The sequence below is a fragment of the Pezoporus occidentalis genome, unplaced genomic scaffold, assembly GCF_034315485.1.
Source record: "Pezoporus occidentalis ecotype Australia unplaced genomic scaffold, CSIRO_AGI_Poc_V1 ctg88, whole genome shotgun sequence".
Lineage (NCBI taxonomy): Eukaryota > Metazoa > Chordata > Aves > Psittaciformes > Psittacidae > Pezoporus > Pezoporus occidentalis.
In genome coordinates this window covers 2,077,633-2,104,130 of record NW_026916242.1, presented here as the reverse complement: position 1 = coordinate 2,104,130, position 26,498 = coordinate 2,077,633, and the positions used below count along the sequence as shown (strand labels likewise).

The window sequence follows — 26,498 nt, the reverse complement described above, 5'->3', positions numbered from 1 at the left end:
CTAGGCAAAATACTTCCCAAAGCTTTATATTTGTGCAGTTTTATGGTAAAAATCGTTCCAATTCGTCAGGAAATTAAGGTAGTTCATTCATACCTGTAGCTAAGTATTTAGCACAGCACTACTATATTGCCAGGAGCTTTTCATATTTTGCTATTCAGATGAATGAAGCTGTTCTATTTTCCACAGCTAATTAAACCTGAAGCAGAATGTGTGTTTGGGTATAAGAGCAGGTTATTAATAACCTGACTGGTAGTTCGAGTTGCCATTATTTAGTCGAACTCACTATTGAGGCAGTGACTTGCAGCAGAGTAACAATACGTATTTTTACACTGTAAGGGCTTTGAGGCATAAAGCTGCTTCATGTTACCCTTAAAGTAGTAGGGAAAATAAACTTGGCAGTTAAATATATTACTGGTGAGATTTATTTTATTTTTTTTTCCATACTGTATTCCCTTTCAGTGTTACCTCATTACACCTCCCTGGGCTTTTTCATTTCTCCTATTGATGGTCTCTTAAACGTGTGATTTTTATTGGAGTCACCCTCCTACCAAGGTATGGTTTGCAAATGTAAACCTCAGCACTTTCTCTACAAACTAATTCCAGACCTACGGTTGCATGTTTTCTTTTTAAATAAAACAAATTCATAAATACCTGCAAATTCTAGGCTAATAAATGTGGTCTGGCTCTATGGTCAAAAAAAATAAGGCAGCTGTAAGGCTAACAGGTTGACAGCTGCTTTGCTTCACGGAAGTGTTAGCAGTTTGGCTGAATGTGTCTGCTACTTTTTATGACCTTTTCTTACACTGCAGATAGAGCAACTATGTGATACACTGAGTAGTGTCACTGGGAAACAGTGATCTCTAGTCTGGCTTCTAGAATATTTATATGGACCTTCAGCTGCTCTAAACCATCATAGCACCACTGGCTGCCCAACTTGCTCCTGACAAAACAGTCCTTGAAAATGTTACCATTACACATGCAGACAGAAGTTTTGAAAAAGTTTTGGTTACTACAAAGTAACCAAGAGACCAAGTGTTAGAGGAAAAGGGTGCATGCATGAGAGGAAATGTTTTGATGGCTGGGCTTGGTAAAGGGACTGGTGATTGGCTGGTCAGAGCAGGGGGAGGAGGCATTAAAACTGCCAGCGTCTCCAGATGACGTGTTCTTCACTTCTGTTCACTGCATGTGATGCCTCAATATTAGGATCCTTCCAGATTCCATCTTAATTTTCCACATAATTTGAAAGTTGAAATGACACATTTATCAGCGCAGGACATAAACATGAGATCTCTGTACATCATACGTCCACTTTTCGCTTTAAATATGTGTGGTGCATGGAGCTTACTCTGCCTTTCTGGAGATGATTTTATGTAAATAAATGAAACTTGAATTCACATTTTTTCTAAGACTGTTTTTGTGCTCACACATATATTTGCATTTGAAATGTCAAGTGCATCTCTCAGTGATTGTTGTTAATCTTGGCCTTTTATGCATCCTTCCGTATATTTTCTAGTTTCCGATTAGTAGAGGTATCATTTTTAATTATGTTTGGAAATCAGCAGTGCAGATTGCTGAGAGGAAGGGCTGAGCGTTCTTCATTGCAAAAGCGTTTTCCCCCCAACACCTCGTTTGTACAGGCAAAAAGCACTAAGCTCTAGAGAAAAAAGCAGATCTGCAGAAACTTGTAACAGCTTGCTTAGTCACAATGTATGAGATGAGAACCTCAGGAGGCTCAGCAGCAATGTGTCACATTGTCTTCACTTCTATTGCCAGCTTTGCCAAGAAATAGGAATGACTGCTTGGGTTTGTGAAGAATTTATTAAAATGCTGTTCTTGGTGTGAGAAGCAATCACAAAGCAAATTGCCAGTCACTGAAAGGAAGAACAAGCAGAAGTTGATGCAAAGTAGTAGCCATGGATTTTGTCATTTTGCTGTGTTCTCTTCATTAGCAAATCAACATGATGTTTTGTCAGACTTCTGTGGGTAGAGGGAAATATTCTTAATTTTGATGTGTAGGTAACTGAATGCTGTGTTGTTGGCATCGTTTTGCTGCTAGGGTTGTGCCCAAAATGCCTGTCACACGTGGCCAGTAGAGACTGGAAACTGATGTATTTTTTACATCAGTGAGACTTTAGTATGAGAAATACTTAAGTAATAGCAAAACAAATACAACACTAGCAAGTGATGCTGTTAACATGGTTCAGATCCTTTCTTATCCTGGGTAATTTTTTGGAAGATAACAAGGAAAAAAACCTACATTTCTAGGTGATCAGGAAAAGTTTCCAAGACATCATAAATCTCAAGTCCTTGGAGGCTTGTCAAACTCAGTGGAAGACGTTAGAAGCTTTGAAAAGCCAACTAAGAATTTTGTTGCTGTTTGTTTATAATTCTTCTTCTAAAAATAAAGGAAAATGAGGAAGAGTTTCATTTTCTTTCTGCTGGAGAAAAAAATGCTGCAAAATATTGCTACTTTTGAAAAAAGGAAACACTTTCTGTGACTTGCAAAACAATTAACATCAAGGAGTTTTTCTGTGGTCAGGAAGAAAACCAGATTTTTTTAGGTTGTACGTTATATGCAGAAACAAATGTTTTCATAGATATATACTCACCTTAACAGAGAAGGACTGCAGTAGGCTACACTTCTACTGATCCCCGCTGAGCCAAGTAAGAAGATGGGGAATGAAACTCAGAGCCACTGTGGGGTTTGCGTTTAAGGGATTAATTTATTGAAAAATCTCTTGATTTTGCCATTAATGGGTGGAGTTATTTTTACACTAGAATAAAAGCTTCTGGGATGGGAAACTACCGAAGGATCCTTTTTGTGGTGCCTGGTAATCTGACTCTCTCTGTAATGTCAGCAGCCATTCAGTATACCATGCCAAGAGAGTGCAGGTGTTGCAGAAAGAAGCAAGCAAGCAATTTATGTAATTCCCCTCTAAGCAAATGCTTGTTCAGCCAAGTGATGTGCAAGAGGAATGCTGATTAATATATTGTAAAGAAAAAATTGCTTTAATGCCTTGCCATAATTGGGGGGAAAAAAGTGAACATTGCAATATTTAATTTAAGCACATAGAAAATAAATAAATAAAAAACCCCAAACAAAACAAAACCAAACCAAAAACACAACACCCCAAAACACATGTTAATTATTAATAATTGTCCTTCTGCTGGTGTGGTTACTAAAAGCCTTTAATTTTCAGTTGAGGTGGAAAAGAATCATAGAATCATAGAATAGTTAGGGTTGGAAAGGACCTTAAGATCATCTAGTTCCAACCCCCCTGCCGTGGGAAGGGACACCTTACGCTAAATCATATCACCCAAGGCCTCGTCCAACCTGGCCTTGAACACTGCCAGGGATGAAGCATTCACAACCTCCCTGGGCAACCTATTCCAGTGCCTCACCACCCTAACAGGAAAGAATTTCCTTCTTATATCCAATCTAAACTTCCCCTGTTTAAGTTTTAACCCATTACCCCTTGTCCTGTCACTACAGTCTCTAATGAAGAGTCCCTCCCCAGCATCCCTATAGGCCCCCTTCAGATACTGGAAGGCTGCTATGAGGTCTCCACACAGCCTTCTCTTCTCCAGGCTGAACAGCCCCAACTTCCTCAGCCTGTCTTCATCTGGGAGGTGCTCCAGTCCCCTGATCATCCTCGTGGCCCTTCTCTGGACTTGTTCCAACAGTTCCATGTCCTTTTTATGTTGAGGACACCAGAACTGCACACAATACTCCAGGTGAGGTCTCACAAGAGCACAGTAGAGGGGCAGGATCACCTCCTTCGACCTGTTGGTCACGCTCCTTTTGATGCAGCCCAGGATACGGTTGGCTTTCTGGGCTGCAAGCGCACACTGCTTGCTCATGTTCATTTTCTCATCAACCAGCACCCCCAAGTCCTTCTCTGCAGGGCTGCTCTGAATCTCTTCTCTGCCCAACCTGTAGCTGTGCCTGGGATTGCTCCGACCCGGGTGTAGGACCTTGCACTTGGCATGGTTAAACTTCATGAGGTTGGCATCAGCCCACCTCACAAGCGTGTCGAGGTCCCTCTGGATGGCATTCCTTCCCTCCAGTGTATCAACCGAACCACACAGCTTGGTTTCATCGGCAAACTTGCTGAGGGCGCACTCAATCCCACTGTCCATGTCACCAACAAAGATGTTGAACAAGACCGGTCCCAACACCGATCCCTGAGGGACACCACTCGTTACTGGTCTCCAGCTGGACATTGAGCCATTGACCACAAATCTTTGTGTGTGGCCATCCAGCCAGTTCTTTATCCACCGAGTGGTCCATCCATCAAATTGATGTCTCTCCAATTTAGAGACAAGGATGTGGTGTGGGACAGTGTCAAACACTTTACAGAAGTCCAGGTAAATGACATGAACCTCTGTACCCCTGTCCATCAGTTCTGTAGCCCCATCATAGAAGGCCACCAAATTGGTCAGGCAGGATTTCCCCTTAGTGAAGCCATGCTGGCTGTCACCAAGCACCTTGTTGTTTTTCATGTGCCTTAGCATGCCATCCAGGAGAATCTGCTCCAAGATTTTGCTAGGCACAGAGGTGAGACTGACTGGTCTCTAGTTCCCCAGGTCATCCATTTTCCCGTTCTTGAAAATGGGAGTTATATTTCCCTTTTTCCAGTGGTCAGGAACTTCACCTGACTGCCATGATTTCTCAAATATGATGGCCAGCAGCTTAGCAACTTCATTCACCAGCTCCTTCAGGACCCGCGGATGGATTTCATCAGGACCCACAGACTTGTGCACATTCACATTTTTAAGATGGTCTCGAACCAGTTCCTCTCCTACAGTGGGTGCAAGGTCTTCATTCTCACAGTCCCTGTGTCTGCCTTCCAAGGCTTGGGTGGTGTGGTCAGAGCCTTTGCCAGTGAAGACCGAGGCAAAGAAGTCATTAAGAACCTCAGCCTTCTCCAAATCCTGTGGAAAGCGTTAAGTATGTCTATATTTTGTAGTCAACAGAAAGGTTCTAGTCTCTTCCTCACCTGCTGTTACAATTGCACTCTTAGAGAGATGATAAGCTGTAAAGCTCAGAATATGGTAAGGTGTTGGTCTGCATGAGCAGGAGGTGGTGTTCTACCTGCAGTGGGAGAAGGCAGCTGCTGTTGAGGAAAAGACTGCATATGTCTTATGTTATACTTACGTATCAGACAGTGAACGTTAGGTTTAGGGATAAGATCAAATTGCACACAGCATTTGGGGGCCAAGTAAATGCTAATCAAGAGGAAGTCTGGCCTGAGTTGTACCACTTGTTTCTGTGAAGAGCAAGGACCTGCTCTAGATTGAGGTATGGAGAGATATCTTTGCCCGTATCAACCCAAAATAAATGAGGTGGATGGAACTTTGCTAAAAGTATGTATTATCTTGACTTTAATTAATAGTGGTAATTTCAGTTCCACTTATTATTGCTGTAGCTATGAGGGACAAATTATGTAAAGCTGTATTCAGATGTATTAACCAAGCGAGATAACATCTGCCTTTTGAGATTGCAGAGTAGCGGGCACATACACAGTGAACGCTCAGGATTTCTGTATTGTGCTGGTTTTGTTTCACAGGGTCAAAAACCTATTTTCAAAAACAACTTAAAACCTGGTTTTGGACTGATGCTGTCTCATTTTGGCTTGAAATGTGGACTTAAGCATAAATATACTTTTGTGCAATGTGGGGGTTCTGTCGTGATGTCCCTGGATTTCTGCATGCTGTATTTTGATAAAAATAGCAGGCAGATTGTATTTCTTTATCTGCTGGGTAAGTCAGAAGATTTTTGTTACTTATGTGAGAATTTAAGAAGAACCCCTTTGGGAGTTACAACATGCCTGTGTGGTCAGGAGTAAATCAGATGCATAGCAGCTCTCTCTAATACTCCAAACTGCTAGGGCAGAAGCTCCTCTGTGGAGACCTGGGTTTTGCTTAGCGTTGTATTTTTGGAAGTGGTCCTTCAATTTGCTACTTGTTTCAAGTTTATGGACTACAGAAAGAAAAAATTAGTGCTAGCAACACTGTGTTTATTAGGTTTCTTTTCGCACCCCTTATTTATCTGTAGGTTCACGCTTCTAAGGGCAAAGTAACACCAGTGCTTGTGGTTGTAACCTGCATATTGGGATTTCTAGTTGTGCTGGATGCAAGGAAAAATGATTCAGTTATTGATACAGCAACGAGAAGTGACGCAGACTGTGGAACTCACTCCAGCTGCCCAAAAGCAGTTACTTTGCAAATTTATGTTACCTATATGTAATATATTTATATTTGCAGACATAAGCTGATTCTATGAAATGGGTGCGGAATTCACTTTAAATCCATGATATGCCTGATACACACATCTGATGGTTGGCTTGCTGACAGTATGGGAAAGTACTTGCTCATGACATGTACAGCTCTTGTTCGTCTCTGAGAATCTATACTGTGGCCTTTGTGTGTTTCCTATACTTAGTGGGTTCTGCTGGGTAGATAAGGATGAGGAGGAATATTCATTGTTATTTTTATTGCGGTATGATGAACCAAACATTTCTTATTTTTAAATAATAATACTTCACCAGGTGCATCTATTTCCTCACGGATAAAGGGATAAAGGACACATAAAAACACCTTTCAGCCAAATGGGCTGTAAGGGAACTGAACAGAAGTGGGAGGTTTTTATTGTACTACGTTTTTTACACACACACACACACACACACACACACACACACACCCCATTTAGTATCAAAACTGACCTTTCACATGCTTGGTATTAGCAGCACTTTGAGTAAGACAAGCAGATTTTCATTGCTTTGGGGCTTCTGAAAGCCAGAGCCCAATCAGAAGCTTTCTCTAAAGATAAATGAATGGGACAGCGGATGCAAAACAACCCGAGGCTTCTGGCTAAGTGTGCAGACATCTCAGATAATTTGCTTTTTTGTTTTTCCAAATCCTCAGTCATTCCCTTGTCTCAAGAGAAGTTTTATTTCTGAAGGAGTTCTTTAAAATTACTTCCTTTAATCACAGAGTTGGAGGGAGGTTTGATGGAACTTTTGACAGATATTCCTGTAAGGAACCAAAAATAATAGGGATTTGTTCCTTAATAAATGTAAATGACAGCAGATTCAACAGCTGTTTATCATCCTCCTCTGTCATTGATACTGCACATATTAGGCACTGCACCAAAGTGTGGTAAAGCTTAAGTTTCCATCTTAAGTACTTTATGTTCTGTAAGGGAGGGTGTTAGCATTGTAGGGCTGGTGTTTTGTGCCTGACGTAATTGGAACTGAAGTTTTTAGTATTCTGTTTCCAGCTTAAGGGTGCCTTTTGTTATCAGGACTTTTGCATTTCCTCCCTTCTCCAGTCCTCTCAGATTCCTCCCTTCCTCAAGAGATTATGTACCAAGAACAAGGAGTGGAAATTTGGGTATTCAACAGGCAGTGGAAACAGCACACTTTATGTTCATCAGAAATGGATCTGTTGCAAAGCCAAGTCACTGACCTTTCTGTCCATCATAGGACTTGTCAGGAAGAGCTGGGCTCTGCTTCACAGTGAGCATGCCTGATGTAAGGAAGTTCATCAGTGTGCCCTGTGAGCACACACAGGCTCAGCTGAGCCCTGAGAATGTCAGTATTATGTGCTTTCTGATTAATCCACCTCTCTTCGGTGTGTTTCAGTTTCACTCTGCAGACTGTGGGCTTTTTTAGAATTCTCTCCTTCCTGCTGAAACCTGCACAGAACATCCCACAGTTGCGAGGTTCACAGAGGACTAAGCGATGCTTCTTGGTCCAACTACAGCCGTGGTCTACCTGGAGAACTTAGTTTCGGTCTCGGACTGTGTTCATTGTAGAGGTCAGAGGGGAAAGCTGTATTTAAACTAAGCTCTGCCTCTTTCTTAAAACCCTGCAGGGCAAACATAACCAAAGTCCCCTTCTGCTACAGCTGTTAGTCTACTCAAGAGATGCTAAAGCAAGTCAAGGAGAGGGAAACTGGGGAGGAGAGAGGTGTAAGAAGGTGGTATAGATGTCCTGCTGTCTTAACCACTGCTGCCCACATAGGATCCATTAAATTTCCAAACAGCTACCCAGAAGCATTTTGTGTGAGAAGGCAGCATGGCTTTCCAAGCCTTATGCGGCTCAGAAGAGGCAGATGTTCTCTCTGTCTTTGAGGCCTAATTGCATGTATTGTATTGTTTGTCAGTTTGTGGTATCCTTCCAGGCTTTGTGGTTATGGGTTCCTCCAGTGAGGCCTATTTTATTTAGCATTCAGCATTTTAATTACACATAAACCTCTGTATCTGCAGCTCCTGCAGTAGGCATCTCTCTGAAGAAGCCTTAAGATGTCATAATATTTGAAAGAGAAAAATATGCATTTTTTGCTAGCACCTGTAATTTAGGTACCAAAATAATTGGGTAGGAAGCATCTCTTACCTCTTTTTGAATCTGATATGAAAGACAGTTACAGCTTTTCAAACCTGGCTAAAACTATGAATTATCCTATAATATTTGGATAGATCTAATGTAGGCAGCTGTCAGACAGAAATATTTTAGCTTCTGTATATTAGTAACACTTGCAGAGGAGCTGTCGCTCTTTCCAAAGACCCTTTTTGTCGCATGAAATGAGGGGAACTCACTTAGCATGGTAACTGCTGTGGAGATACTTGGAAAAAAAAATTGTCTGCATGAAATAATTATTCCTAATAGAGAGGAGGAGAAGTTTGGATGGACTTTAACCATTGTTACAACATCCCTGTGAGAGGCGTAGGAGGTCTGTCACTTTAATGCTGGTATGCTACTCAGGTTATTCTAAGAATTATTTCAGGAGCATTGGGTGTGCAAGTTCTTTTTTATCATATTTTCCATGTGAAGGAAAATTGAAAAAAGAAATAGGAAGAGCCTTTAGTGATCATATCGCATCACTGTTAACCAACAAAGGCTGTAACAAGCTTCTGTAAGACACATCGCAAATAGTATTAAAGTATCAGTTGGGAATTGGGCTATAGTTTTGATTAGATTTATCCTGGCTTTTGATATGGTACAAATTCTCCCTACCTAGCCTGATTCTCAGCCTGGGGCTTAACGTTTTGCCTAGTGTTTATTTTATTTGGTTTGCTCACCCATTGTATTTTGCATGAGTTTGTCATTATGTTTTGCCTGAGCTGAACTGCTCCACCTGATGGTGAAAACAAGAAAAGGCCGTATCTCATGCGGTGAGGATTTACCTGAAAAAATGTAATCTAATGGAAGTGTATAATGCTGTAAGGGTATGTGTGCCTTTATCCAGGAGGCATACTAATGATTTTCTGTCCTCTTTATACTGGATGTAGAGCAGTTAATATTATGTAAAAAAGTTGCACAAAGATCTTTAATCCACACTTTTCTTTCATATTTCTAACAAGATACCCTGTGGGTGGGTACTTGTGCTGTAGACACATGCTTCTCAAAGAGTACAGATGCTGTCAGAACCCGAGATGCAGCTGTGCATTGCAAGACGTGCATATCTGAAAGGAGTTGTTTCTGCTCATGCACAAAAAGGGAAGTGTGGCTCCTTGGTAGCTGGTGGTTTGATCATGTTCCTATTACCCAATATGGAAATACTTAATGGTTGGGTATGTTGGGTAGAAGAGCTTGCCCATATGGTAATTTCTGTCTCGAGTCCTTTTAGTTGCACAGAGGAAGAGGTAAAAAATAAAGAACTCTGAAAGAAACAGCCTGCTTACAAAGAAAGATTTAAAAGGCTCTTTTGCAGCATTGACGGATAAATAATCAAATAAATCTTGTGCAAGCAGCAAAGAAACAGGACGCATAACAGAGCTGCGTGTTCCCAAGTCTTTTAGTTTGCCCAGCTTTCTGCAGTGCAAGAATCTGTAGATGCACTAAAGTAAATTTCTCTCCGGAACTTTCCACGTTGCCCTAAGATATCAGAGTCTTTTCTGTGTGATAGCAAGATCTATCATCTCTGGATGGTCATGTCTTCAGCCAGGAAAGCAAAAGGCATGATTTGCTATTTTAAACTCATGTGGCTGGGATGAAGGATGGATCCTATACGGTAGAATGCTTATATGTAACAGCACATGCAAGGAACATTCTTTAGAATGTCTGAGCAGCCTAAGGCAAAAATTTCCTGTGCTATTAGGAAGGAAATGTGAGGTCTGACTACCTGAGCACAAGCTGATTAGGTTCAGCTTGCACTCCTGCAAAAGTAAGGTCATGGGCCACAAACTAAAAATCTCTGTGAACAGGGAGGTTGCTCTATTTCGTGCTGTGAAACTTTGAGCTATCTCCTTGTTGTATTCAGTTTTCATAGCCTCTATCAAAAAATGCAGATTTTAAACTGTTTCTCTAGTTTTGTCCTTCACTTGTGTTAACTGTATACACTTACATTGACCAAAATGGTGTGCACTGACCCGTTTTTTCTTTCTTCTCTTTCTCAGACACCCTGGCTCTGGAATACCAGACAGTGCTGGAACGGGTACCCATATCAGGTAAAAGTTGCAGTGCTATCTAAAACCAAATACGGCATCTCTGCAGAGCTCTGCTTTTATGATGAGGGGGCTTTGTGTCAATATGTTAGTGTCAGTGTGTTACTTGTAATTTCAGAACATTGCTAGATACTCTTCATCTTGCTTGAGTTCAAGACAGCAAAGGCGAATCTAGCTGTCACACCTGTTTTGAAATAAAACATGGGATCTGAAAACAGGTCTGAGAAATCTAACCATGAAAGCAGAAATCTGTAACAGTGGTAGAATGGTCATTTTTTAAAAAAAGTTCTGAGAATACTGGAAGTTTTAGTAAAGCCTTAGGTTCAGTGGGTGGGGAAAAACCAGTATAGTTCTTGTAGCTGTTATACTGCATACAGGGTGAAACTTAATACTTTCACCCTTGACCTTTTCATGGAGGGAAACCATTATATCTTTAGAATCCCCCTACATTATTGTTATGTATGGGTTTAGAAATACTAATGATACTGTTAATAAAGAAGCTGACAATCTTCATTGTTTTACTAGAAATGTTCCGCAGTGAGTTCTCTTGCTATAATAGTTGTTCATTGCTAGCTCTCTTCCCTTTTTTTAACTACACATAGTTAAAACCTTATTGTCAGCCTCACTAAATCAGAAAAATTATTATATTGGCTCAAGAAATGGCTTTAAAAGATTGATTTTAAGTGTACACATTTTTTATAAAGTGTAAGCATATGCCTCTAATTAAATAACCCACATAAAGCATTCAGTAGGAACCTAAAGGCTGTTTTTCAGCTGAAAAGAACTGGTCTGCAAAGGAGAATGGGAACAAGAGAGGAAACTGAACTGCTTCTTGCCATTAGAAATAGCTCGTGCCCTGATTGGGTGCATGGTTGTACCAGTGCAAACTGTTTTGGAGATGGTTCATTTAATCCCTTAAGGAGATGCCCTCAGGAGCTTCTCTTGTGCCAGTGCCCCTCTCACACTGTGATGGAAGGCATGACTAGCAGGGAGGCACAATCACACAGAAATTAGAGAAGGTCCTAGGACTGTCTCTCTTAGGCTGGGGGCTAAGCAGTTTACGTGTGCCACCAGTTACCTTCTTCAAAGTTACCTCAGGTTGGTTTTGTTTGTGCACAAGTTCCTGTGTCTTGTTGTTTTTATTTTACTTTTAAACATCCATGTAACCGTGTTGTGTATCAAACAGGATGCCTGGATAATTTTATTTTATTTTCATCTTTCCAAATCTTAACATGTTCACACAAAAAAGTTTACATTATTTAAAAGCAGGATTTTGTATTAGAGCCCTGTTTAAAGCTCGACATTTTCATCATAAGCAGATGCGATTATATGCTCATAGCATTACTTTAATCTCCTCTAGCATTATTTCTTTTGCTGAGCTTTAAACCCACATTACTGATGTACAGCAAGATGTTTCAAGTGATCTTTCAAAACAGACTTAGGAGTACTCAGAATTTAGTTTGTTCTAAGTTCCTAACAGACAACGTCGTAAGTTTTGGTATTAGAGTATTATAATACTGTCAAGATTAAAATATGAAAGGAGGGTAGGTTGGGGAGCTTTATTTTTCCAGAGCATCAAAGTTTGAAAGAGGCAACCATCATAATTTTTCTTACATAGGATGCTTATGTATAATTCAGTAATCCCCCTGTGATTAAACATGTCCCACATTGACCTTAGCTGCCTGTAATGTGAGTTAGATTCTATTAACCTTTTCTCATCTCCATCTTTCAGCCACTGATGCCTGACCTTCATTATTACTACATAGTTGAATTGTCATTTTACTGGTCCTTAATGTTTTCTCAATTCATTGACATCAAAAGAAAGGTAAGACCAATGAGACTAAAATCATTGAAAGCTTTAAACACAACTCTTTCTTTACTTGAGGAATACCTGTATTACCTGTGCAATGAACTGGAAATACAGTTCTTTCTAGTCACCACCTCTTGCACATACTCACTGCTGAGAAATTGGTGTCGAAGTGCTTGTCTACTCTGTTTCTTGTTACTATGATGTGGAGTTTTTCTATGCAAGAAAGAACCTGGAATAATCAAATATTCAAGGGGAAATAGCAGCTGAAAGCCCCTTTTGCTCTTATACAATGATCTGAATAGAATTGAACGGATAGTAGTTAGTAGGTATAGTGTTTCTTCTAAGAGTTAAAGGATGAAATATCCATAACAGAGCAAGACTGACTCATAAATTCACAGTACTACTTTGGTAAGATCTGTGAGGGTTTTTAATTTATTCTGCAAAAGGATGGTATGAACAGGAATAAATTTAGTATTAAAAAAGATGTTATATTTAATCTGGCCTTTACTGTTATGAAATTTCAAGTAGCTGATCCTTGCTATTAAGGAGCTATTAGTGAAGAAAATAAAGTTCTGGCCTGTTAAAAATGAGTTTTCCAGTATTAGTTTCACCCAGTTATATTCCTTCATCCAAGTTCTCTTCTCCAAGGAAAGTGCTAGTCCATAGCAGAATAGACAGCACAACAATCATTCTGAAACAACAGTCCACTGACCTATTCTTTCAGGCTTTTAAAAATTTGGAAAATTATTTTTCTAAAATATTTGGAAGGATTTTATAATATTTTATATGCCTCCTTCACCTGTCAATTAGAAACATAGGATCATAGAATAGATCGTAGGCTATACTAATGAAAAAATCCCTGTTTACTAGAATTTTAGCAGAAGTGTAAGTCTGAAAAGAGTAAATGAAGTGTCCAGCATATCCTGAATAAGCTTATCTGCTATTTGGAACCACAGTGTGCTCCTGGAAATCTTATGTCATAGAACAGAATCATTGAATAGTTAGGCCTGGAAAGGACCTTAAGATCATCTAGTTCCAACTCCCCTGCCATGGGCAGGGACACCTCACACTAAACCATCTCACCCAAGTCTTCGTCCAACCTAGCCTTGAACACCGCCAGGGGTGAAGCATTCACAACTTCCCTGAGCAATCCATTCCAGTGCCTCACCACCCTAACAGGAAAGAATTTCCTTCTTATATCCAATCTAAACTTCCCCTGTTTAAGTTTTAACCCATTACCCCTTGTCCTATCACTACAGTCTCTAATGAAGAGTCCCTCCCCAGCATCCCTATAGGCCCCCTTCAGACACTGGAAGGCTGCTATGAGGTCTCCATGCAGCCTTCTCTTCTCCAGGCTGAACAGCCCCAACTTTCTCAGCCTGTTTTCATACGGGAGGTGCTACAGTCCCCCGATCATCCTTGTGGCCCTTCTCTGGACTTGTTCCAATAGTTCCATGTCCTTCTTATGTTGAAGACACCAGAACTGCACACAATACTCCAGGTGAGGTCTCACAAGAGCAGAGTAGAGGGGCAGGATCACCTCCTTTGACCTGTTGGTCACGCTCCTTTTGATGCAGCCCAGGATACAGTTGGCTTTCTGGGCTGCAAGCGCACACTGAAGCAGGCTCATGTTCAGTTTCTCATCTACCAACACCCCCAAGTCCTTCTCTGCAGGGCTGCTCTGAATCTCTTCTCTGCCCGACCTGTAGCTGTGCCTGGGATTGCTCCGACCCGGGTGTAGGACCTTGCACTTGTCATGGTTAAACTTCATGAGGTTGGCATCAGCCCACGTCACAAGCATGTTGCTGTCCCTCTGGATGACATTCCTTCCCTCCAGTGTATCAACCGAACCACACAGCTTGGTGTCATCGGCAAACTTGCTGAGGGCACACTCAATCCCACTGTCCATGTCAGCAACAAAGATGTTGAACAAGACCAGTCCCAACACCGATCCCTGAGGGACACCACTCGTTACTGGTCTCCAGCTGGACATTGAGCCAATAACCACAACTCTTTGTGTGCGGCCTTCCAGCCAGTTCTTTATCCACCAAGTGGTCCATCCATCAAATTGATGTCTCTCCAATTTAGAGACAAGGATGTGGTGTGGGACAGTGTCAAACACTTTACAGAAGTCCAGGTAAATGACATGAACCGCTGTACCCCTGTCCATCAGTTCTGTAGCCCCATCATAGAAGGCCACCAAATTGGTCAGGCAGGATTTCCCCTTAGTGAAGCCATGCTGGCTGTCACCAAGCACCTTGTTGTTTTTCATGTGCCTTAGCATGCCATTCAGGAGAATCTGCTCCCAGATTTTGCTAGGCACAGAGGTGAGACTGACTGGTCTCTAATTCCCCAGGTCATCCATTTTCCTGTTCTTGAAAATGGGGGTTATATTTCCCCTTTTCCAGTGGTCAGGAACTTCACCTGACTGCCATGATTTCTCAAATATGATGGAGAGTGGCTTAGCAACTTCATTCACCAGCTCCTTCAGGACCTGCAGATGGATTTCATCAGTTCCCATGGACTTGTGTACGTTCAGGTTCTTAAGATGGTCTTGAACCAGATCCTCTCCTACAGTGAGCCCAAGATTTTCATTCTCACAGTCCCTGTGTCTGCCTTCCAAGGCTTGGGTGGTGTGGTCAGAGCCTTTGCCAGTGAAGACTGAAGTAAAGAAGTCATTAAGAACCTCAGCCTTCTCCAAATCCAAGGTAGCTAGTTCTCCCGATAGCTTCCGGAGAGGGCCCACATTGTCCCTAGTCTGTCTTTTATTTGTAATGTACCTAAAGAATCCCTTCCTGTTACCTTTAACATCCCTAGCCAAGTTTAATTCTTACTGGGCCTTAGCTTTCCTGACCTGGTCCCTAGCTTGCCGGACAACATCCCTGTACTCTTCCCAGGCTGCCTGTCCTTGCTTCCACTTTTCATAAGCCTCTTTTTTCATCTGAATTTTCCTCAGCAGCTCCTTACCCATCCAAGGAGGTCTCCTGGCCCTCCTGCTGCACTTCCTTCTAGTTGGGATGCAACACTCCTGAGCTTGTAGTAGGTGATCCTTGAATATCAGCCAACAGGCTTGGGGCCCCCCTGCCCTCTAGGGCTATACACCATGGAACCTTACTAAGCAGGTTCCTGAAGAGGCCAAAGTCTGCTCTTTTGAAGTCCAGGGCAGTGAGCTTGCTGCACGCTCTTCTCACTGTCCTGAGGATCTCAAATTCGAGCATCTCATGATCGCTGCATCCAAGGCTGCCCTGGAGCGTCACATTTCCAACGAGCCCTTCCCTGTTGGTGAGCACAAGGTCAAGCATGGCACCTCTCCTTGTCAGCTCCTCTATTACTTGCAAAAGGAAGTTGCTTTCCACACAGAGCTACATATACAGAAAAGCACCCTCCTATTTGAATTTCCAAATATTCTCGAGATTTCTACTTCTGAAAAAAAATCCACAAAATTTAAATCCATATTGGAAGGTAAAATGTAAACAAAACAACCAATTTAGGATAAATCATAGAATCATAGAATAGTTAGGGTTGGAAAGGACCTTAAGATCATCAAATTCCAACCCCCCTGCCATGGGCAGGGACACCTCACACTAAACCATCTCACCCAAGGCTTCGTCCAACCTAGCCTTGAATACTGCCAGGGATGTAGCATTCACAACCTCCCTGGGCAACCCTTTCCAGTGCCTCACCACCCTAACAGGAAAGAACTTCTTCCTTATATCCAATCTAATCTTCGCCTGTTTAAGTTTGAACCCATTACCCCTTGTCCTGTCACTACAGTCCCTAATGAAGAGTCCCTCCCCAGCATCCCTATAGCCCCCCTTCAGATGCTGGAAGGCTGCTCTGAGGTCTCCACACAGCCTTCTCTTCTCCAGGCTGAACAGCCCCAACTTTCTCAGCCTGTCTTCATCTGGGAGGTGCTTCAGCCCCCTGATCATCCTCATGGCCCTTCTCTGGACTTGTTCCAGCAGTTCCATGTCCTTTTTATGGTGAAGGCACCAGAACTGCACACAATACTCCAGGTGAGGTCTCACAAGAGTAGAGGGGCATGTGCATGTATACCCTTTGCTTACATCAACTGTAGATACTAAATGTTTTGTTCATCATGAACTTGACATGAGTACAACTTCAGTGTTTAATTAAAGATAGCTGCAGAAAACCACTGCTCAACAGAGCTGTATAATCATAGAATCATAGAATAGTTAGGGTTGGAAAGGACCTTAAGATCATCTAGTTCCAACCAACTCTGCTCAGGAGTTGAATTTAAATCAAGAGTAACATTGACTAATATGTCAGCTGCAGGTGCCAGCAATCCTGAATGGCCATTTGTGGATTTATTAACCAAAACCAAACCTCTGCAGCAATGTTACAGAATTGTTCAGGTTATTGGTGCAGAAACGTACTGTGTCTAATCAGTCCCCTTACATTCATGTTCAGCCCTCTGCACTGTGCCATTGATTAATTTTCTTTGTGTACCTCTTGAGGGAAAGTGTGGTATCATTGCAACAGTACTGCAATTTTGTAGCACAATACATCTTTAAAGAATATTTAGTTCTTGTTCTGACTAGTTGCTTTGCTCACGTTGAAAAGTAATTGGAGGCTACCTGAATAGCATCTAGGTTCAGCGCTGAAGTACACTTCTGAAAAGGGCCATTCGAGGGTCGGTAATACCCTTCTCATGTAACACATCTCATGAGCAAATGCTGTAGCTTTTTCCCTCGTGATCTGGGGAGTTTGTTCCCACTGGTGAGTGGTGCACAGAACTAAAGCCTGATCCTGCCTGTAGTACAGGTGCAAGTAAACTACCTTTTGCAAGCCTGTTTCTCAGTAATATATAAATGAGTTGTAGTTGTTATCAGGAAGACTTTACAGCAGCCTACTGTGGAAACAGAATGGGAGATGGAGGTGGGGAAGTGGATCACGAGCAGCTAAGTAACATCCCTGCTGCAGATTTGCAGTGCTTGAACCCAGGGCACCAGGTGAAAGAGTGACAAATGGGACAAACACCACGACACCCATGCATCTGCTGTGTCTGAGAACATCCAACTCCAGCAGAGAGCAGGAGCGCAATATCTGCAGTGCAATGATAGCAAGTCAAGAGCCTTTCATTATAAGTACCCTGCAGGAGACAGTGAAGATGCCATAATTATAAATAACCTATTAGATCACTGACCAGTTTGGACTGTGGAGACAGTTCTTTTTATAGTGTAAGCAAAAGTGCTAACTAGGAGGATCAGACTGGAGAAATGCAGCCATGTGCTGGTGTCACATAGTAAAACTGTTCTGTGGCCAGGGGCAAGTGCCAGCTGTCAAGGAAACCCATGAGTTGAAAAATGTTATCACTGGGAGCTTACAGTAGTGGATAAAAAGCAGTACAAGCTTGACAGACATCAGTTCTTGCAGCACCGTAAGTTCTCTTTTAAATAATAGGTTTTCTTTTAAAAAATGTGGAAACCTCTTAATGTGCCCAATGTGCAATCTGTGAAACAGCGCCCCTGTCAAATAAGGCTGTGTTTAACTGAAGCAGCAGGAAATTTGCCAGCTGATATCAGGTACTATTGTAATACTTCATGACAGCTTATACAAAGCAGATTAACAGTTCTCAGCCTGAGAAACCTGTTGATGTTTTAACGTTATAGTGAGAGGAATACTTTTATGTAAATCTTGATTATCATTTTAGGTACTTTAAATTCAGCAGTAGCTGTGTTGTAGTCTAGGATGATGAAAAGTGCCCTGGCAGCCTCATGCACTGCAGGAATTCAGCCAACCACTTTTATGTAGCCAGGTTTCTCTCAGGGTGAGGTGCTGTAGGTCCTCTCTGAAAGCACCAGCATTCAGCCCTGGACTTTTACTCACTGTAGCTCAAAAGAAATGTACTTGCTGTTTTCCATCTTTTATTCCTCTCTAATAGCAAATTCATGACTTTAAAGTTACTTCCAGTTGTTTTGCTTTCAAATACCTGTTTATCTTTATTTAGGTATTATAAATTCTACCAGATTATCTCTGCCTGGCTGAAGAGTTGTGAGCGAACAGTTTAGGCTGTTGCACGTACCTACTATTGGCATTAAGGCAGTGAACTGAGTAGATTAACTTTTATGGTTTTATAATGGCGTGTTGTTTGCTTCATAAATACAATGTTGCTGTAATGATGCTCTACGCATAAGGGTTTTCATTTTCAAAGACTGCAACCTAATATGATTTGTTTTTTTATCATCTCTGTCCAGCTTCCCATATTCCTGCAAAATATCGAATAAAAAATTAGATCAGAGAACTTTGTTACCCTCACAAGACCCTGATGACTTTCAGAAGCTGTGAGGCTTATTTACATGCTTTCTGGATACTTGAAGTATTGTTTGATAGAAAAATATTTCATGGGTATATTTATGGGTCTGTATAAAATGTCTATACAATGTTTTAACAGGTTTGTAGAAGATCTGGGAGACCTTTCTGTCAATTCACACCTTTTAGTTCCAAACATTTGGCAATTCCTATAACTTCTGTGTTTTACCTTTTTTTTTAATGACAGTTCATTAATTTCTAAAATGAAATAATCTGTACCTGCTAATTTTCTTGAATAGTCCATTTTGATTGTAGAAAATGTATGCTATATTCCACTGAATTTGGATCCTAGATCTTTTTCTTCAAACTTGGTAGAGAAAGAGTTTCGTAGAGCTGATTTCTTTTGTTTCAGAGGAAAGGAATTTAGATTGTGTACATTTTGCAGACCTTCACTAGAATTGTAATGGTTGAAACCTTTAGCTGATAATATTTCCTTTCTTTGCTGATCTCTAACATAGCCCATTTCCAGAAGCTGGGGTAACTAATGGAGATGTTTTGCTCTTCAGTGGCACTAATGCTCCATAGCCACTTGGCAGTTGGTCAGTGAATGTGACATGTTAAGTAAATGTGGGCAGCATAAGCCTTGATCCCAGAAGGTTTGTCTGCAAGTTGAGACCCACAGGGCTTCTCTATTGTCTGATCTGTGTTCTTCCCACTGGTGGTGTCAGGAGTAGGTTCTTTCTCCTATTCTTAGCCATGTATTTCCATGACATAGGCACATGCATCCTTCAGCAGTTACAACTGGAGGCTATAAATCTTCTGTGAATAAATGTAACTTGCGCAAACATACAGTTTAAAATAAATTTTAAAAAAGAAAAAGCCCATTCCTGTACAGCTGCTGTTCTGCCATGTATGGGTGAAAGTGCTTGAATAATCTGGGAATACAAGTACCACTTGACATTATGGGGACTTGTACCATTAGTTTCCATGTATTCATTACCCTTACGTGTAATTAAAATCTAACAGGTCACATCTTCAAAGCATAATATTAGTTACTGATTTAAAGAGGAAACAGGAAATAAAGGACCAGAATTACAAAAGTAGTTTTATTTATATCACTGCTACTTTTAACTAGCAGTTTTCAGTAGGTCATTGCAGCATCTCTCTTTCAGAGCCGGCAGAGTCAGATAACTGTGTCTTTCAAGAAACGTTATTAGAGAATGAGTTCCCTGGGCAGCATTTCTGTAAGTAGACTTCATGCAGAAGTGCAGAAGACTTGCTGCCCAAGAGCATTAGGACTGCTTAGGAAAAATCCATACTGTCAGAGTGCCTTGAAGAGTTCCCAAGAGGGACTAGAAATCTCGTATTTGTAGAACATGAATGTGTCAGCTATAAAAACAGAGGAGATTTTCTACTTGACTTCTTCCCCCATTTGGACTGCCTATGTGCTAACATAATTAGAAGGAAAATGAAGAACAGTGTCATAGCATTTGCAGCTGGAGCAGGTAAAGAGCTAGTCTGCGGTATTGCCATATGGCAATGCTAGCAGCTTATTTATGATCCCACAGATTAAGGTAGGTGCTTTCCTGTTTTGATTTATGGTATAGTGAAATGGTCCCCATGTGTGGGTTTGTAGATACTGAAATGACTAAGATGCCACACCCTTGCTTCCCTTAAGACTCTTAGAAGGGGAAGCAGCCTTTAATTCTGTTTTTATTCAGTCTGCTTTCACAAAATGGATTTAAAGCAGTGGCTTGATATGACTGATGAATGTATTTGATTGTGCTCCGCACTGCTGGGGATCAAATAACCTGGCTGAGAAACGTTGAGCATATACCAAAATAGGATATGGTTCACTGCTTTTAGTCTTTTTCATTTTTTTATTCAGCTTTCTTTTTTCCTCCCCCTCAGCTTTGTGTTATAGCACCTGATAGCATTAAACATAAATTGAAAGGCTGAAAGCAGGTCCTGTCCCTGTTTGTTTAGTGAGACTGCTCAAGATGCAGGTTTTTCCACAGACTCCAGGTGTACATTACAGTGAAGCCAAGCACTGATACTGAGAGGCAATGGCACTGCACATCACCAAATGGGATGAATGTGACCTGCTATGTGCCTGCTGTGTGCCTGCTGCATTCCCGAAAAGAGGTATGGTGACCCTGGGCAGTTACTCCTCCCAGTAGTGGAGAGACAGAGCAGGCAGCAGCTGCAGGTGACTCTGTGTTAATGGAAGCTCATCAGCACTTTCCATAAGGCCCTTCTGCCTGACACATGTACCTTCAGTCCCTCTGTAAACCAGGTGCTGCCCCTCTAAAGACTGCAGAGTCTCAGTTTTGGTTTCTCTGAGGGCCACTTAGCTCAGCAAGACTGGCCCAAGAAAGCTACCAAGAAGCCAAATTCCACCTTCCAGAATGCTTGTGGAGCAGGATGCGTGGATCTCTCTCCTTTCGGACAGCTCTACACAAGAGCTACTAGCTCTGCTGAGAGCTGTGGTAGTAACTTTGCACCCTGTGTATGGAGAAAATCCCGAGTCAAATGATGACTGTGATCTTCAGAGTTTTAATAGCACTTCCTCAAAGCTGTGCAGGTAATTCAGCAAACTCCAGCAAGACTGCTTTTTGACTGAGTTGGTGCCTTGCAGAGGAGAGTCTCATCTCTGTGGGTTGTGTTCTCTCAGAAACCAGTCTGGTAATCTAGGCCAGGGAGGCATTCTGTTCCTTCTGTTTTGCCTGCCTCTTGACATGCATCTGGGAATGTGATATTCCAAGATATTACAAGATATTGTTGCTCCCTATATTTTTCAATAGGCCAAATAGCTCAGAGTTACTGATCTAAAGACCAGCTAACCTGTATCATTTGGGAGGCAGCAGCAGGTTAGATCTGAATAGGAGGAAGTACGCCAGCTTATTTGAAGACTTTTCTGACCCTGTTACAGTGTGAAGACAAAGCAGCTTCGTTAAAAACAAAAAACTGGTGCTGGCATTTTTGGCTCTGTGAAAGCTCTCAGTTGTGCTTGGCAAGTGACTGCTGATAACTCCTAGTAATGTGGAAATGTGTTTCCCATTTCTTTATTGCTGCTAGAACTCTTGTGAATGCCACATTATTTTTCATATTGTATGTTGCTTGATGTATAAAAAATATGGTGTAATTTATCTGTATATATATATATTTGCATTTGCAAAGTAATTTCAGCCACAAATGTTTACTTTATTAGGTTAAATTACTGTGAACTGAGAAGTGTAAATATTGCCTAAGTTTCAGTAATGTCTTTGCATTTTATTAACATACAATGATTATTTTATTCACTGTGAATGAAATGTGTAGTTGGGTATTTAATGCACTTATGTAACAAGATCTTTATGTAACATAACCATAATGCTGGGTTTAAAAAGCATCCATACATTTTTCTGTGAGAGTACTGAATCTTGCTGTTTGCTTCATTGGCGTTTTTTTTTCCCCTCCCCCCCCCCCCAGGACTTTGGCATCATGTTTACACATCACATTGTAACAGTCACCCTGATAACCTTCTCATACGTAACCAATTTGACACGAGTGGGAACTTTGACCTTATGTCTCCACGATGCAGCTGATGTTGTCCTAGAGGTGAGAAAATTATGTTATCAGCGTCTGTACATGGCATTCACCATTCAGCAAGCTAGCGTGTTATTAGGTAGAATCTATTTGTAATGCAAAATGAGTATTTCCTAAGAAAAGTCCAGATCAAGATGGTAATGGTGATTTATATAGTGTATTTCCAGGGAGTGTTACACAGATATGAAATATAACATGGTAAAGTCAAAAGTTGCAAAATCTGGAAGGTGGTGACTGTGGGATAGAAGCTTCTGGTTCTTGACCCCTGTGACATGGTGTCTGGGGCAATAACACCATCTCCAAGAGAATCAGGTTGTTACAGTTTGTTTCTGCTGTGCTTTGCTGGGCAAAAGGTGCTGGACAATTTGATGGCTGTTTGTATATGGGCAGTGAGCTGACCTCTGGTCCCCAGGATTTTCCAGGTCCCCATGCCTCTGCATCCAGATAGCAGTATTAAGCATCTGGCTTTGGAGAAGAAGGGATGATTGGAATTATTTTAAGTCAAGATGGTCTGTAACTTCCATAGCATCAATTTAGATGTGGTGTCATCCTGTACCTGCATCAGTTTTAGACAGCTCTGGATAATGATGAGATTGGGCTGTCTGTGATCAAAGCAAAGTTAATAACTTCGTCTAAAATGACCTTTTATTAAAGTAGTTGCAAAGATGCTGTTATGCAAGAATATAGCCTCACTGTGTGAGTCACGTATTGCAGAATCAAAATCCTGACATTCTGATTTGATAGGGCTGTAAATCTGGTTTTATTTTTTAATCTTTTTTTAATCTAGAAGTCACATGACTGCCTCAGAAAGCAACAGAGAATCTGGATTCTCCTCTAGGAAATAATTACATCTTTACAGGTTTATTTTTCTGTTCTAGCAATGTGTGTAGATCCGTTGTGCTAGCTGTGGGTTTACCCAAACTTTCATGATTCTTTTCTTACCAGCAGAATGACATACTCAAAAGAGTTCATTCCAGATCAGACCATTATCTGTGGAACTGTAAAAGCACTGGAGAGCAGGTGTAATAGGCTAGCTAAAACCTGACCTTGAACACAGCGAGACACGTATTTTTGCTCAATTCCTCTGTTCAGTCACTGGCTAAGACAAGGAGAAATTGCTGGTATTCTCACATGATTTACAAAAATTCAGCAAATATGCTTCTCCATGAGGCACATACTTCAGTTGTCTTTATTTGTTCAGTCTGTTCTGACTGGAAATACTAACGCTACTCTAAAGTGTAAAATAGAGAATCACAAGCCCTGACAAACATTTACTAGGAGGGCCATTATGACTCAATGGGCTTTCTTCTGCTAGGGCAGCAGGTCGTAGCCCTGGTGCCATATGGGGAAAGATGTACTCCTATACACTGCTGACATTACTGTGACTGCTGCCAGGGAAATACATCCAGAATTCAGATGTGAACTTTCAGTCACATGAAAATCAAAGTTTTAGTGACTCTTCTGCTTTGCATGTTGGCACCAAAGTGTTATTTTTCCCTTAAACTCATTTGTGTTTACAGGGATATAGGGCTGATTTTGAACGGTTATGTTTTCTTCGCACTAGTGGTGGCTTTCCTCATGTTTTGTGAGCTTCCCCCTTCTTAACCTGTTTTCTGCTAGTGAGGAATATCCTTTATATTCAGGTTTTCAGTGGAAATATTGCAGAAATTGGGTAACATCCAGCAGTGCAGGCTAGTTTTGTCATCCAGGTTGGCTAACATGAGCATTGAGCCCTTTCAGATTCAGTGTGTTCATACCAAAAAAAAAAAAATCAGAGCGCAATAGTGCCTGTCACCATTTTAGGCAATCTTCTGGTTTGAATTCTGCATTCAGAATAGTGTTTTGTCTGCATAGTTGTGGTAATCTTTCTCCCTCCTAGCCCTCTGGAAATTTTGCAGAAGTAAGCATCTTCTCAGTATGGATACAGGTCCCCTAGGAGGGGGGCTTTGAAAGAGTTCCCAATTACTTAAGTGGACACTAAATCGGGTTTTTCATGTACTTCACTTCATGTGCAGTGATTCTTTAGATACATCTGACAGAAAGCAGAAAGACTGTCCCTGCCTGGAAGCAGATGTTTTAAAATAAGTAACTGCTTACGTACATGAATGCTGTGGAAGCAGCACAGATGTCTTACAACAGCTTTGCTTGTACATACTGTTTTCTTCAGGGAGAAGAGAGCAAAGAAACTTCATGGAAGACCGGGGTTTTAATGAGCAGTTTGAGTGAAGAGTAATTAGTGACTCCTTCGCTGAGGAGGAGTCAGAAGACTGCATGAAGGCAAATGAGAGAGGCATGTAAAAATAGGCATGGGGAGCAAGTTGGAAAGCAAAAGTTAGAAAGAGAGGGGAAGAGAGACTTGGAAAAACCTTTGAGGTGGACTCTGTTCTGTGTAGGCCGGAAAGGAAAAAGAGATGCTGTAGGAGAATGTAGGAGATTTGAGACAAAGTTTATATATGGCAAAGACAAGAATGACAGAGAGCATAGGGCAGGTGGAAGATGAACGAATGCTGAAAATGCAAGTGGAGCATACTGGAAAGGTGAGACACGGGTAGGTAAAGAGGTTGGGGGCAAGGATGGCATAAACACAGTGGGGTTCAAGAAAAGGTTAGAAGAGTTTTGTGAATCTGAAATTGTAGGATTTCAAAAAGGAAATTAAAGGGGAAGGAAGAAATGAGAGATGTATTCTGGTTTTATGCAGCCTGTTTTTTTCTTTCCAAGAAGGCATTTTCCAGAAGCTTGGTGGAGAAGAGTTACAAGGTCATCTGTGAGGTGGCTCAATGAAAATGTTAGTGATTTCATTAAAAATTTATATCTTTTTCTTACAGCTTATGCACAATACAGGAGAACATGGTTGTCCTCATGGAAGTAAACAAACATTTCTTTCTTTTGCAGGCTGCCAAAATGGCAAACTATTGCAAGTGTCAAAAACTGAGTGACCTTCTGTTCCTTACATTTGCCATTGTCTTCATTGTCAGTAGGCTTGGTATATATCCCTTATGGTGAGTAAGCATAAAGTTTTCCTTAAATGCTAAGCATCAAACAAGCTTGAAGATACCTGTGTTGTAATTGAACATGATTCATTGAAATTACTGTGTCCCAGAGCACTGAGTTTCAGGTGTAACCAGGTGCTGAAATAGCCTATGTGCTGTAGTGCCATTGTGTTTACTGTCCTAGGCAAGAAACATATGGGTTTCTGCTGCTTTTAAAGTAGAAGTGGGTTGGAGATCACATAGCTTCAGGTTAGCAGTTGATTGCCTGTGTTGGCAAGAAGTTAGAAGAGAAATAAAGTATTAGTCACTGACAGCACTGATCAGAGGCTAAGCTTGAAGGTAGGTTCTTCTCATTAGCTTTCAGCGCACACTTTATAAATGTGTTCAGCTTAAAGAAAGCATAGTGAGATAAAAAGAGTCTGGCCCACTGAAATCGGTATAAGGATTTTATTGCCATGCAGATTGTATTGCTGCAAGCTACTCCTTTTCAATGCCCCCTTTAAATTAGGGGTCCTGGAGAAGCTCTGTAATACATCTATAAGATAGTTAGGTGTTACTGTCTTCTCATCTCTTACCAGACAAAGGCAGCTGCTCGCATGTGCACATACTCTCTCTTCTGCGACACAAACAGGACATAGGTGTTTGATCGTTTATCTAGGCTCTTCAACATCCAGAAGGCAGTTGGCGAGCTAGGAAATATACTGGTGTACTTCACTGTAGAAACCCATTCAAATTTCTCTGTAACCTGTGCCCTGTATATGAGGACAGCTGGGAGAAGGCACTGGCCTTGCTCTTTTGTGTTCTGGATGCATCCTTTGTTTCATATGAACAGAACTAACCCAAATATCTGTATCCCTGTGAGAGCATCAGAAGGCAGTGACAGTTTTGGTTTAGGGACGCACCAAGAATGCCAATGCTACCCTTTGCAGAGTTTTATTTAGAGAGATTACCACCAAGCTCCTTATTTAAGCACACAGGATTTACAGATGCCAGTATCAACCTCTCTGCACAGTTTCCTTTCAAATCCTCTATAGTGATATCTCTGAGGTTTTGTTAATGCAAACAGGATGAGACCAAGGTGCCCTTATGGAGCTGTGTCATCATCTCTGCTTAACAATACAATGTAGAAGTCTCATTTAGCATTTAATGACTCCAAAGATAACGTGGAAATGCCTGGTCCCTTCTGCACTGTAAGTTGGTGAAGGACCATGACAAAAGGACAAAATGGATAGACAAACAAACTGCATGTTTAAAAAGGCTTGTTATTTTTTCCTGTGAGCCATTATTTAGTTTTTAAACATCTTTGCATCCCTTTCCTCAGTCTTTCCTTAAAGCTAACTTCACCATTCACTGAATTTTTGTAAAGGAAGTAAAGTATTTTTATACT

General features: G+C 41.2%; 1 protein-coding gene across 7 annotated transcripts in view; it reads left to right on the top strand.

Moving 5' to 3' along the window:
- CERS6 (ceramide synthase 6) overlaps positions 1-26,498 on the top strand; it is a 123,756-nt gene that overhangs the window by 72,918 nt on the left and 24,340 nt on the right. For all 7 annotated transcript variants that reach the window (XM_062604744.1, XM_062604742.1, XM_062604747.1 and 4 more), the window contains 4 exons: positions 10,403-10,453; positions 12,183-12,275; positions 22,005-22,133; positions 25,014-25,120. In XM_062604744.1, coding sequence (XP_062460728.1) covers positions 10,403-10,453; positions 12,183-12,275; positions 22,005-22,133; positions 25,014-25,120 — 380 coding nt within the window. The remainder of the gene's footprint in view (positions 1-10,402; positions 10,454-12,182; positions 12,276-22,004; positions 22,134-25,013; positions 25,121-26,498) is intronic.